The sequence below is a fragment of the Neomonachus schauinslandi genome, chromosome 12 (genome assembly GCF_002201575.2).
Source record: "Neomonachus schauinslandi chromosome 12, ASM220157v2, whole genome shotgun sequence".
Taxonomy (NCBI): domain Eukaryota; kingdom Metazoa; phylum Chordata; class Mammalia; order Carnivora; family Phocidae; genus Neomonachus; species Neomonachus schauinslandi.
The window spans coordinates 84764870-84780086 of NC_058414.1; the positions used below are offsets into that span (position 1 = coordinate 84764870).

The 15217-nt window shown below is 34.8% G+C and overlaps 1 protein-coding gene across 1 annotated transcript in view; it reads left to right on the top strand.

Annotated features, from left to right (window-relative positions):
* MKLN1 (muskelin 1) overlaps positions 1-15217 on the top strand; it is a 165456-nt gene that overhangs the window by 64385 nt on the left and 85854 nt on the right. Inside the window, exons 3-6 of the mRNA XM_044920189.1 lie at positions 203-345; positions 2017-2105; positions 6153-6262; positions 9332-9524. Of these exons, the coding sequence (XP_044776124.1) occupies positions 203-345; positions 2017-2105; positions 6153-6262; positions 9332-9524 (535 nt within the window). The remainder of the gene's footprint in view (positions 1-202; positions 346-2016; positions 2106-6152; positions 6263-9331; positions 9525-15217) is intronic.

Genomic DNA, 15217 nt, shown 5'->3' on the forward strand with positions numbered 1-15217 from the left:
TTTGGGAAAAAGTGGTGGTGGTATGGCAGCCTGTACAGGGCTGTGTCATACTGTTCTTTAGCATTAAAAACACAGTGTACCAGTGTAGGATGCATAGGACGGATCTTAGGCATTCTTCAGCTAACTGTCCAAAGTTTTAACTTAAAGTTGTTTAACTATTTGTTCTAAACAAAGGATATAATTTGTTTTTTTCTTTTTTTAGTACTTGATTCTGAAACTTGAAAGGCCTGCTATAGTCCAGAACATCACATTTGGAAAATACGAGAAAACTCATGTCTGCAATTTGAAGAAATTTAAAGTCTTTGGTGGAATGAATGAAGAAAATATGACAGAGCTATTGTCCAGGTGAGTTATGATTATGGGGAAGAAGGAGTTGTCTTCTAAACAAGCTGCAGTCTTAGTTTTATCTCTTTGTGGCTAAATCTGCATGGTTTGATCTTTCTTTCAAGGGAGAAAAGAATATTTCTACTATTGTATTTCTAGTGCCTTATTTTAATATGGTGACTTGAGTTAGCCTTTTTTTTAACCACCAGCCACAACTTAATATTGTTACTAAAGAAGAAAATAAAACTTGGGTGTTTTTTTTCCCTACTTATTTTTCGATCTTATTTTTGAACTGTAAATGACTACAGAAATATTTTCAGCTTCAATAAAAATCTTTGCTTTAAAATTATGAGATTTGGGGAGTCTGGGTGGCTCAGTCAGTTAAGCGTCTGCCTTCGGCTCAGGGCATGATCCCAGGGTCCTGGGATCGAATTCCGCATTAGGCTCCTTGCCCAGCGGGGAGCCTGCTTCTCCCTCTGCCTGCCGCTCCCCCTGCTTGTGCTCTGTCTCTCTCTCTGACAATTGAATAAATAAAATCTTAAAAAATATATGTACAGACTCTGTCTAAAACATTAAGATTGTTTGCCCTAATCCAGAAACAGTATTTTGGGAATTTAGTATAAATTGGAGACTAAAAAGAGACAGAGTATGTGACTGTATCTACCACAGTGCCTGCCACTTGGAAGGAGCTTAGTAAATTTGAGTTTTAAAGACATAGACCATGAGGAATGAAAGTGTTAACTTGCCCCCTAGATAATGAAAAATCAGACAGCCAGTAGAAGGGACAAATAAAGCCACAGTGTTTTAGAATATATTTGTGATATAATATGTCCCATTAGCACAGTATTTGATATAAGTAAATATTACATCTATACTGCGTGTAAGTCATGAAAGTATTTTAGGACATAAGGCAACCTGAAGGTAAGTGATTTTCCCATAAATACTTGTGTTTCAATCCTGTTTGTGTAGAAAGGTGATAAGGGTTTATTTTTATGTAGGATGAAGTGGGTGCTATTAAACCAATGGAGTAAGAGTGTCTTTGAAAATTTATTGAGCTCTAAAAGGAACATTATTAACATCTTAATCAGAATTTTTAAGAACTTAATTGTTTCACAGACTTTAGTATTTGGCTCTAAGTTGTCAGATATGTATGTGAATTATTTTTAATTTTTTTCTTACTACATACATATTTTATGTTATATTCAGTTCTACTCTAAGGACACTAGGTCCTATCACACATTTCCATGCACTGTAGCCACATCTTTTTATTAACACTGATCATTTTTCATTAGGCCTCATATAATTAAGAGAACACAGTTATGATACAGTTGATATGAATATACAAGTTTTGACCTATATTCTCATGTTTGACTACTACTTATTTTTTTTTAAAGCTTATTTATTTATTTATTTGTCAGAGAGAGCACAAACAGGGAGAATGGCAGGCAGAGGGAGAAACAGGCTCCCCACTGAGCAAGGAGCCCGATATGGGACTCGATCCCAGGACCCTGGGATCATGACCTGAGCCGAAGGCAGACCCTTAACCAACTGAGCCTCCCAGGCTTCCCTTCGACTACTTCTTTACATTTTCTTGGTCGTGTATTTTGTTTAACCTTAAGATCTGAGTATGATTTATGTTTAGTTGTTTACTAAATTATAAAGTCAGATTTGATAACCTATTTTTTTTCACAGTGGCTTAAAGAATGATTATAACAAAGAAACATTCACCTTGAAGCATAAAATTGATGAACAGATGTTCCCTTGTCGATTCATTAAAATAGGTAAGGTTTTTAGCATTCTGAAATGAAATAAATTCCTTATACCATCAGTCAACAAACTACAGTCTCTGGGCTGAATCCTTCAGAACTCCTGTTTCTTAAAATAAGATTTTATGGGAACACTGCCACACTGGTTATTCACTGGTTGTAATGTCTGTCTTGCATTTGCTCTACAAAGTAGTTGCAAGAGACAGGATGTTTACTGTTTGGCCCTTTGCAGCAAAAGTTTTCTTTTCCCTGCTTTATAAATCTATAACTAAGTGACAGTTATTTCAGGTAGAACATTTTCTAAGTATTTTTTCATTTGAACGTTTTCTTGGAAGGTTTAATGAGATAAGTGACTTAGTTCAGCTTTGATTGTTTTATGGAAGGTTTATCAAGTTACTGTAAAGCTATAATATTCTAAAACTAAATACTGATGAATTCCTTAAGGCACTATATTATGGTTACTTTCTGTTTTTTTTTAACCCTCCCCCCATTCTGTTTTATGTCTTTTTTTTTTTTTTTTTTTTTGTGAAATGTTCATCAAACCTATTAAACTAATTTTGTGTCCTTTGGTGCAAGTAATGTTTGAAAAATACTACCTAAGGCATGTATTTATTTAGCAAGTGTTTAGCTTAAGACAATATTTGTAATGCCTCCTCAACATCGGTATTTTTAGAGTTAGGATTTATTTCTTTTTTTAAGGTAGAAAAGTGAGGACTTGAATGTTTCAATTTGCAGTCTGCATCTATGTTACATAACTGAAAATACTATGTTAAAATTAAAGTGAATCAGATCCTTCAAAGAATATTAATAAAAGCCAGAATCCCATGTTTTGATTTGGGAGAAAAATTCCTCTTTTGGAACAAGCAGTGTACTTCATAGTCATTTTTTGCCAACCTATCAGGAGGTGGCCAGTTCATTTCATTGAATCAGATAGTTCTGTTGGGCAAAAAGAATATCTAAGGTCTTAATAAAGATTACTATAGAGGAAAAACTACTTTTACAATAGTTGGGCTATCCAGTGTGTTACTTTCTTTTATGACTATAGTTTCTGTTGTTATAATAAATAATTGTAAATAAAAACCTGTTTCCTGTTTTTCTATGAGAATTTATGAACAAGCAAATTTTTTGACTAAGTTTAACTCTTGTTTTTTTTTTTTTTTTTTTTTTTTGTACTGAGTACTTCTTTCCTCATTATGCAGGCCACCCAGTTCCTATAGACCCTAGCATAGCTTTAATAGTTCTATGTTCACATCTTTCAAATGTACAAGCAGTGAAATGTCTTATGTTTTCCTATAATAGATTTAGGTTATATTAAATTTTAAAGTACTTATTCAACTTCTGTTTTACTTCATCATGCAAAATGAAATTTCTCTTTCTCTTTTTATGTTCAGAATCTTATTTGTGCTTTTTTGCACAGTACCTACAGTCGTTGGTTTACTTTGAAGGAAACTACCTACTGCTACTGCTTCTATAGTTCTCAGTCTTCTAGTATTATGCGTTAGAAGAAGTATGAATAAATGTCTGTTTAGGGAAGTTGCATAGTTTTCTTCCCTTAAAAATTTATAAAACAGGTCTCCTCTGGACCAGTTAGACATTCAGCTGCCCAAAGATAAGAAATTGGACCTCTTTCCAGCCCTTTCTGTCAGCCTTTAATTACAGGGCATAATGGGATGTCTTTTACTTAGCCCTGGGTTAGTTTTATGGTATTCAGGCAAAATGTTAATTGGAGCTTTTCAAATAATTGTAGATACTTATTAACTCATTTGATACTTAGGATATTAATATTTAGATAACTTCATATTTCTTTTCTTTTAGAAGATGTTAATAGTGGTCTCCTGTGTGCTTGCTTTCTAATCTTCTCAACATTCTCTTGATAAATTTTCTTCGAAAATAATATAAAGTGAAAATGTGAAACTCAAAGCCTTTATGTTAGGTTAGTATTTTTAGTTTATCACCATGTTTTCTTTAAAAAAAATCATTCTGAAAAAGCACTTGAGTGATATGTGGCGCTCTTGTGGTGGTAATTTAGCAGGTATTTGTTTCGTGCTTAGGATAAATTGTTAGAATGACTTGGATTTCTGTGGATTTTTCTGATTTTTGCAGACTGGGTGGTTGTGAGGGCTTTAGGGAGAAGCTTCAGCTCTGGCTACATTTGGCCTGCATTCTGGATCCTCAGAAGTATTTAGAAGTCTAGAATGAGTACTAAGTCTGGGAGGGGTGCCCTGATGGTAGCCCTTTATGAAAGCAGGTGGAAAGGTCCTACATACCGTAAACTCCTCTGAATCCTTAGGTTTTTGGATTCACTCTTCTGTTTCAATAATTTACCTTCTCTTTCCCTCAGTAATATCAAACTTATAATTACTGTATATTTTTAGTATGTTTATTTTCTTTTGGATATTCTTGTGTTACTGATGTTTTTAACAATCAGCTTGTTCAATTATATGTAAAGAGAAAAATGGATATGGGGCACCTGGCTGGCTCAGTTGGTGGAGTATGTGACCTGATCTTGGGGTTGTGAGTTGAGCCCCACGTTGGATGTAGAGATTACTTAAAAAATAAAATCTTTAAAAAAAAAAATTGGATATATACCACTGAGCCTTTGATTGAGATTACATTAAATTTATAATTAATTTGAGGGGAACTGGCATGTTTACAACATTGAGTTTTCCCATTTAAGAACATAGTATGTCCTTTCATTTACTCAATTCTTAATTAACATTTTATATTTTCTGCAATAGCTCCTGCCTATATTAAAGTTTATTCTGAGATACTGTAAGCTCTTGTGACCTTTTTAAAGGGGACTTTTTCATTAAATTTTCTAGTTAGTTATTACAGGTAGAGGGAAAACTGATTTTCATGTTTACCTTGCATACAATCTTAAGTTTTTCAGTTGACTCTCTTGAATTTTTTATGAAGATAGCTATATCATCTTCAAGTGATACTGTTTTTTCTTAATTTGCTTTTTTCCCCCCTCTCTCTCTTACTGCATTGGCTAAGATCTCCCATATAGTGTTGAATAATAGAGATAATTGGGCTTCTTTGTGTTGTTCCTGACTTGAGCAGCAGTACTTAATGTTTCTCCATTAGGTTTAATTTTTGAGGTCTTTGATATTTAACAAAAAATTTAGGTAGGGTAGTTTTCTTTTGTCTTCTATTTCTTACATATTAAGAGGGGTTTTTTTCTTCTAATGAGTAGAAAATAAATTTTATTAATTTACTCTTAGCACCACTTGAGGTTATCAGACACATTTTTTACTTTGTTAACATGGTGAATTACACTAATAGAGCTTCTATTATTGAACCATCCTTCCATTCCTGGAATGAACTCTATTTGGTTAGAGTGAAAACCTGGTAGTATTTTTTTGCAACTTTAAAAAAAAATTTTGAATATATACTTATAGCTGAGATCAGCCTTAAATTCTTTTTCTTCTGAGTTTATTTTCAGGGTTATACCACTTGTTATGTAATTGAACTTTTGCTCTCTTTTTGTGCTCTGATACAGTTTAATTTATATAGTAATTATTTGTTTCTTGTGGGTTTGATAAAATTTGACTGCTAAATCATCTAGTCCTGGTCCTGTTTTTAGAGGGGTAGATAAATAAGCACTTTGAATTTATTTTATAGTGTTTTTTTTTTTTTTAAGATTTTATTTATTTACTTGACAGAGAGAGACACAGCGAGAAAGAGAACACAAGCAGGGGGAGTGGGAGAGGGAGAAGCAGGCTTCCCGACGAGCAGGGAGCCTGATGTGGGGCTTGATTCCAGGACCTTGGGATCATGACCTGAGCCGAAGGCAGACGCTCAACGACTGAGCCACCCAGGCGTCCCTATTTTATAGTGTTTTTATAAATTACACCCCTTGATGGCATGGATCATATTTTCTTTTTTTTCTTACTGTAACCCCAGCACCTAATAATACAGTGTTAGGCTTATAGAAAATGTTCTGAAAATTTGTTGAATGAATTTAAATGGGCATGAATAGTGATTTTACTCTGCTAAAGTTTTATTTGAACTATGTTAATTTTTTTTCTTTTTCTTTCTTTCTTTCTTTTCTCCACAAAGTTCCACTCTTATCCTGGGGACCCAGCTTTAACTTTAGCATCTGGTACGTTGAACTTAGTGGCATTGATGATCCCGATGTAGTACAACCCTGTCTCAACTGGTACAGCAAGGTAGGACTGTATTTTAAAATACTGATTTTATGTTTCTGATACCTATAAAGGGAGCAATGTGTAAAGCTTTTGTCTTCATTGAGAATAATTTAAAATACTGAGAATAGTAATAACTGTAATGATTAATCAACTAACATTTATTTACATTCTGCCAGCTGCTAAGCAATCTTTATAACTTATTTAATCATTACCACTCTATGAGATAGGTAGTTATTATCCCTCTTTTACAGATGATAAAATGGAGCACCGAGACTTTGAGGATCTTGCTTGGTCCACACAGTTCACAGTTGTAAAGTGCCCACACCAGCATATAAACTCAGGCAGTCTAGCTCCAGAGTCTGCCATTATATGTATTATTAAACCTATCTGATCCTGAATTTTGTTTTCAACCAATATTGATAGAAATATTTAAACACAGTTTTTAGTGGGGTAGTGTTGATTCTGTGCTGCTTTGTTTTTTTTTTTTAGATTTTATTTATTTATTTGACAGAGAGAGACACAGCGAGAGCAGGAACCAAGCAGGGGGAGTGGGAAAGGGAGAAGCAGGCTTCCCACTGAGCAGGGAGCCCGATGCGGGGCTTGATCCCAGGACTCCGGGATCATGACCTGAGCCGAAGACAAATGCTTAATGACTGAGCCACCCAGGCGTCCCTCTGTACTGCTTTTATAATATATTACTCCATTGTGTTTGTTGAGTAAAATAGGAATATTTACTTTTCCTTCAAAGAATTTGAAATAGCTTCTGTAAATATTATGATCTTGTGCTTATAGGAAGTATAAAATTATATTTAACAATTTTGTTCATAGATCATTTTATACAGAGGATGCAGCCTGAAAAATGTGAGTTTAAGTTATTGAGAAATAGGTCTTTGGGTTTTTTGCATACCATTTATACTTTGTTTTGTTTTTGATGAATATTTATTTGACTCTCATAGCTTTTTTTTTTTTTTTTTTGATGGGGGGCTCTCTCTTGTCAAGGAGATGATAAAGCTTTAGTCTATTCACTACTTCTTACTACTTTTATTTGCAAGTAGGGGTGAACTGATGTACTCATAGGAGATTGGGAAGCACTATAAATTCTAAGGTTTTTCATATGGAATTTTGGCTCTTTTCTGGTTAGTTTAATTGAGGAACTCTGTGACAATTTATTTGTGGCATTTGATTATATTCAACTTAAAATAGATGCTTTTAGTATTTTCTGTATTTTTCATATATTCTTGGATTTCCTGTAATACTGTAAAATCTTTCAAGATAGAGACAATATTTTTAAACGTTAAAAATCACCTTTACAGTGTTATACACATAGTTGTATAAACTTAGCATCTTCTAAATTCTGTTGGTTCTTTTAAAAAATAATGATTAAATTTCTCTGATATTTGAATGTAATTTTCTCTTTAGCCTATGATGTGTGTGTATGTGTATTTTAGTATACTCACACATATCTCTTGATATTGTAGAAAGTTGCAAATTTCACCTGTTACCCCAACATTGTGGAGAGATTATATTTGAGAACATAAAATTGTTCAGTCTTAACTTTTCAAGTTTGCTGCATTTGTTTATTTATTTATTTATTTTTAAAGATTTTATTTATTTATTTGACAGAGAGAGACATAGCGAGAGAGGGAACACAAGCAGGGGGAGTGGGTGAGGGAGAAGCAGGCTTCCCGCTGAGCAGGGAGCCTGATGCGGGGCTCGATCCCAGGACCCTGAGATCATGCCCTGAGCCGAAGGCAGGCGCTTAACGACTGAGCCACCCAGGTGCCCCAAGTTTGCTGCATTTATTATGAACCTCTGGAAATTAGATAAAATCTTCACCTCTTTGAGTTTCAGTCTTTTTTTTAAAGTGTTGAAATTCTATTTCATAAATTTTCTCCTACTGTATGTCTATATGCAGCCTGATAGAAAACTTACAATATAGATATGATTCAGACTCCTAAAGTCAACATGATAAAAAGGTATTACTGTTAAATATGATTCCAGATAGTTATGATAAATCTTTATTTAGAAGCCAAGGGTTAAAGTTCGTTTGGATAAAGAATGAATCTTTTGTTATTTGAATAAGGAAAATCTTGGTTAAGTGTAATACTTAAGGAAAAATGTTTTGACATTTTATTAATTAGAAAATCAGCCAATTATAAATTGATTTGTATTTCAGGTCTTATAAATCTTCCTAAAAGGCGGTATTCTTGTCTTTTAAAAGAATAATGCTTAAAAGTAAATATTTTTGTTTGGTTATCGTGCATTGCTGCTTTGTCACTAGTTAATTTTGGTAATTTTTATTTAGGAAATTTCATAAATTATTCTTGAAGATACTGCTTGTTTGTTTGTTTTTTTAAGTTTTTATCTGAGCTTGTATTTTTGGCATTCACCTTAATAAAGGGAAGATTTAGTACATTGAACGTCTTCTCTTTAGATTCTAGTTAATTGAGATTTTTACTTTATAGCATTTAATAGATGAGGTAGCCCAGGCTTCGAAAAAAATATAAAATTTAAATAATCTTTTTCTGATCATTTTGAGTCATAAATTCTGTTTGTGGTTTTTGAAATACATAAAACACTTGATAATATTTGCTTTTCATGTAATAACTTGAACCAAGAACAAAAAGCATAATATAACTTATATATATTATTTAATGGTTTCTAAGCTTTCGGTACCAACATTGTAATCTGATGAGTTAACGCCATGGAAGTTATAATCTTTGCAATCTTAAGTGGTCTTTGATAAACAGTTTTTCTGCTTTTTTAAAAGTTCAGGCTCTAGAATTAGGTTTGGTTTCATCTTTTTATATCTTTCATCTTTATGAAATATATACCTATGGGTATATATATGCATATTTGTATATCTTCATCTCTTTTGTGTCTTTCTGCTATATGGTTTTGTGACTTCTGATAAGTTATTACAATTGACTAAGCTTCAGCTTTGCCTTTCAAAGTAGAAATAATGATACTAATGAGTAGTACAGTGCTTAGCACATAGTAAACGCTCACTTTAGGTTAGTTGTCACTTATTGCCTACAGTAATAACTAAGCAGATCTCTTCTTTTTATACTTTCTCTTGTGTTCCAGTAGTACCGTGAACAGGAAGCTATTCGTCTTTGCCTAAAACACTTCAGACAACACAACTATACAGAGGCCTTTGAATCGCTACAAAAAAAAACCAAGATTGCCCTGGAACATCCCATGTTAACAGATCTACATGATAAACTGGTGTTGAAGGGTGATTTTGATGCTTGTGAAGAATTGATTGAAAAAGCTGTAAATGGTATGTTATAAACATGTAAACTGTGTTTATTAGGGTGATTTCAAGTATATACAAGAAATAGTTTTTTGAAAAGAATATAATCTTATGCCAATTATTAGTTTACTTTTTTCCCCTCTTTTCACTCTGTAGAGATTGTTAGCTTGTTGAATTATGTGCTGCTTTTATATAAGGTAGGTCCATAATGATACTTGAAAAACAACAAAGAAACATATTTGAACTCACATATCTAAATCTAAATTGCCATCTTGGGAAACCATGGAAGCATGCAGTTGCATTTATGAATGCTAACATTGACTAGCACTAAACAGTGTTACAAAAAGGCTTTAAATGTTACCTTCTGTTTTGGAGGCCTATTGCTTTATGTATTTTTGTTGATAGAAAATTGCCATTTTTTTAATGGCATGATTTGGCATAATGGATAGTTGGGTATGTTAAAAAATGTTATTAGTAGGGGCGCCTGGGTGGCTCAGTTGGCTAAGCGGCTGCCTTCGGCTCAGGTCATGATCCCAGGATCCTGGGATCGAGCCCCGCATCGGGCTCCCTGCTCAGCGGGAAGCCTGCTTCTCCCTCTCCCTCTGCCTGCCACTCTGCCTACTTGTGCTGTCTCTCTATCTCTCTGTCAAATAAATAAATCTTTAAAAAATAAAAAATAAAAATAAATAAATTAAAAAAATGTTATTAGTAGAAAGTTATAATGAATAATGAATGAAGAGATTTGTACTGGAAACATCTTTGTGATATGGATGCTACGTAATTGTTGATTTTTCTTGGATGGTTTTTAATCTGGTTTTGAAAGAAATGTGAATATTAGAACATGATATAGTCTCCAAAGATAATTGTTTTGGAGGATGACATCTATTTGAATATTTAGGGCCTGGTATGTTTTATTATTTTTATTTTTATTTATTTATTTATTTTTAAAGATTTTATTTATTTGACAGAGAGAGACACAGTGAGAGAGTGAACACAAGCAGGGGGAGTGGGAGAGGGAGAAGCAGGCTTCCCGCAGAGCAGGGACTCCGATGTGGGGCTTGATCCCAGGACCCTGGGATCATGACCTGAGCCAAAGGCAGACGCTTAATGACTAAGCCACCTAGGCGCCCCTGTTTTGTTATTTTTTAAAAGGATCTTTATTGTTATTTTATGGAATGGTATTCTTTTAAAAAATAATCTCCCACAGTGACAAAGAACAGAATAGGTGTTGTGGTATAATAGAAAAAAATATATTGGGATGCCTGGGTGGCTCAGTCAGTTAAGCATCCAGCTCTTGGTTTCGGCTCAGGTCATGATCTCAGGGTCTTGAGATTGAGCCTGGCTTTGGTCTCCCTGCTTAGCGGGAAGTTTGCTTAAGATTCTCTTCTTTGCTCCATCTGCCCCTCGCTCTGCTCAGACACACATATGTGTGTGTGTGTGTGTGTACACATTCTCTCTCAAATAAATAAATCTTAAAAAAAAAATTTTTTTTTAATAGGGTGCCTGGGTGGCTCAGTTGATTAAGCGTCTGTCTTTGGCTCAGGTCATGATCCCAGAATCCTGTGATCGAGCCCTGCGTTGGACTCCCTGCTCAGTGGGGAAGTCTGCTTCTCCCTCTCCCCCTGCCCCTCCCCCCTGCTCGTGCACGCTCTCACTCTCTCTCTCTCTCAGATAAATAAATAAAAATCTTTAAAAAATTTTTTAAAAAATATTTGGTCTTTGTCTCCTAAAAGTCCTGAAATTTAGTGGAGGGATAAGAGTGTTTTTGTATGCTGAGATGACAGGTGGCTGGGGTCCCTAGATAGCTTCAGATTTCCAGAAAGACCAAACCCTGTGTGTAGAGGGCTGAAATTTTCAGCCGCACCACCCCAGCCCGATCTGCAGAGAGGGGAGAGGGGTCAGATATTGAGTTCAACCACCAGTGGCCAGTGTTTTAATGAATCATCCCTAGGTAGTAGAGACTCAAAAAAAACAAAAACAAAAAAACAAAACAAAAAAACCCCTAAACATTGAGGTGCCTGCAGAGGGCATAGAAAACACACACACATACTATCTCTCTCTCTCTTTCTCTGTCTCACTCACTCTGGTGAATTATTGAACCTGAGGGGGTTTGTGGGAACCCCAGATTTACAGGCAGTAAATAAGTACAGGTGGCCTGGGATTTGGGGATGGCATCTGAAGTGGGGATAGTCTTTTGGGACTGAGCCCTTTAACGTAGAAGGATCTGACAGTAACTTCAGGTAGATAGTGTCAGAATTGAATTGTTGGATACCCAGTTGGTGTCAGAAAATTGGAGAAACAGCTGGTGTGAGAAAAAACCCCACACATTTGGTATTAGAAGCATTGTGAGTAAAAACAGCTTAGTGCTCAGTATAAAACTTGTGGAATGAAATTTGGTGATTTTTTTTTAATAGAACAATAGACTTTCTCCATTCTCTGCTTTCATGTATTTTAATCTTATCTCTGTTATCATCCATTATTATTATGTGCTCATTTATCAAATAGGTTGAATATTTTACAACTGAAGAAAATGGAACCAGTACTGCCTTCTTTGAGTTTATAAATTTTAAATTAACTTAAAATGAATTGCTTCTGGCTCCATTGCTTTGTAATAACAAACCTGCCTTTCAGCCTTATACATTGTTACTGCTTATTTAATTGGTAATGATACTTGCAAATAAATGATTACTGTGTTTGAAATAAACTGTGGAGTATAAATAAATAGAATATATATGATTATTAGTCTCTTCCCAAACCATTAAAATGCCACCAATGAAAGTATTAATGTATGTATGCCATTTCTAAGAATGAATTCTATATATTTTTTTAACCTAAAGATGAGGAAGTCACGAGTATTTTCATGGTTTGTTACTTTTGCTTCAAATATTTATCTTAAGGCATGTAATATTTTGTTAAGGTAAATAAAAATGAGAACAACAAAAACCACTGGCAACTTTATGCTATTACTAGGCTAAAAACAGTTATATTTAAAAACTGTGTCTTTATCAATATACTCATTTAAGAGAAACTGTTAAAGTCATGTGCAACTTTGATATTACAGGGACTTAACTTACCTTTCTGGCTCTAGGGAGGGCCCAAGTTTTAGGGAAAATTGGTAATTACTCTATTCTTGAGACTTAGAACGCAGTCATATTTTTTGTACTCCTCAACTGGCTTGGAACAGTATTTAGTTAATAAACATTCCTTCCAGGGTTGTTCAGTTTGCTGCTGACTTCACTGATGATGATTTGTTGGACAAATAAGGAAGTAAACACTGCAGAGTTTTTTGGCTTCTGCTCCACTAAAAACATAGCAGAGAAGGGCAAGAAGTTCCTGTTTGCTAAATAGGAAAGCTTAGGGAATCAAAAGCATCTTATAATAGAGGAAACAAAAATTATGTTTAGTGTATCTTAGTGTGTTCTTCAAATATGAGTATTTGAGATATTTGAGAGAAAGTGTCTCTAATAGGCTTCCTATTTGTTAGAAACACCCCTACATTTATATTTATTTTCATTACAGATCCAATACCCCTGGACCAATTATTGCTACTTTCTCCCTGACAGTGTGGGGGGGAAAAGTAGAATCCAGTGATGATGGGCAAAAGTAATCACCTAGAACAGGAAGTATTCAAAGAAAACCTAACCTCCCTTTGCAGTGTTTATCTTATTTCTTCCTCTTTAAATTAAATTTTGCTTTTTTAAGATAAGGGAGGGATAAAGTTTAATAAAATGGTCCTAAAGTTTCAACTGGAGGTCTTTATCTCCTTCCCACTTTCCCTCCTCCTCTCCCTTTTCTCTCTTTCCCCCTTTAATCATTTCTTCTCACTCCATGGTTTATGTGGTGGTTGTTAATTATGTGGCAGGCGTGTTTCCCTCTCAGCACTTTTTTTAAGTGAGATCTCAAGTCTTGTAGGAGTTACCTTTGTGGCAAGGTTTGTTTTTTTTTTTAAGATTTTATTTATTTGACAGAGAGAAAGACAGCGAGAGGGGAACACAAGCAGGGGGAGTGGGAGAGGGAGAAGCAGACTCCCCACTGAGCAGGGAGCCCGATGTGGGGCTTGATCCCAGGACTCTGGGATCATGACCTGAGTCGAAGGCAGTTGCTTAACAACTGAGCCACCCAGGCGCCCCTGTGGCAAGGTGTTAAACTACAGATTTAATATTGTTAATAGCAATAGGGCTGTTCATATTCTGTATATCTTCTTGAGTGAGCATTGGTAGTTTGCGTCTTTTAGGGAATATTCCCATTCCATCTAAATTGGTGAATTTATTGGCATAAAGTTGTTCATATCTTTATGACATCTTTATGTTATATCTTATTCTTGAAATTGGTGATTGTTGGTTTCTTTGTCTTTCTCTGTTTTTTTTTTTCTTTTATTTCATTGATTTCTACCTTTATTATTTCCTTTTTTCTGCATAGTTCAGTTTTAATGAAATGAAATGAAAGCTGAGGCCATTAATTTGAGATCCTTTACTAATACAAGGATTTGGTGTTAAAGAGTTACCCTCTGAATGCCAACATGAGTTCACTCCTTGGTGAGTCAGAAACTGGACCAGGCTGAATTGTTGCATAGAGAAAACTTTCATTTGCAGCAGAGGAGATCACAGTGAATGACTTCCAAAGCTGTGACTCCCTGAGAGAGGGTGAATGGGTTCCTTTTGTTTAGGGTTAGGATGAATATTTAGATTGGGAAGCCTTGTCATCATATGTAGAGGCGAGCATAAGGTCACACACGTGCCTTAAAGAAACATGCCTACACATACATTGTATGTTATGTAAATGAAGCTGAGGCTCGGAGATTTTAGTATTATAATGAGGTAAAAGTAGTTGTTGTTCATTCCAGAGGTCACTCCATGGTCCTTCTGTGCAGGTGCAGGTTGGGGGTTTAGCTCAAAAGGTCTGGGTGGTCTGGGCCTGCGGGGGTCTTGTCAGGGCAGTCTCCATCACCTCAGGGGTGCTTTCAGGTTTCATTTACCTGAGTTAAGAGCTAAACAGAAAAGAATAGCTTATGGAAAAATATAAGACAAAGGTTCGTGAGTACAAGCAGGTGGGCAGTGTCAGGTCTTGGGATCTAGTTGGTGACATAAACACTGCTAGCTGTATATGACAAATTTTGCTGTGTTGTGTTTTCATTTCTGTTCAATTTAAAATATGTATGCATAATGACCAGCCCTTTGCCTTGTTTTGTTCTCTTGTGCTTAATCATTTGGCCAGGATATTTAGTACAAGGGTGAGATGATGTAATGATAGTGGATATCCCTATGTAGTTCATGTTCTCAAAACAAATGCTTTCAACATTTCATTGTGAAGTATGTTATTTGATCTGGGATTTTGGAGATCCTGTATTAGATGCCTAGATTGCTAAGAGTTAATGTTATAAATGGGTATTGAATTTTACCACTTTTTCTCTATCTTTTGTGATATGATTATTTTCCTCCTAAATTCTATTAATATGTGAAATCATAGTTACTGATTTTTTAATGTTAAACCTCAGATATATTTAACTTTGCATTTCTCAGATAAATCTATCTTTCTCATACATTTTTTGGTCTATTTTGGATTTAGATGGACTAATGTTTTGTTAGAATTCTTCTGACTATATTTTCATTAGTAAAATTGGCCTTGTAATTTTTCTTTATCTTACCTTTCTCTTCAGGTTTAGTATCATTGTTACGCTGATCTCACATAATGTGTTAAGGAGTTAGCCTTTTCTTTCTATA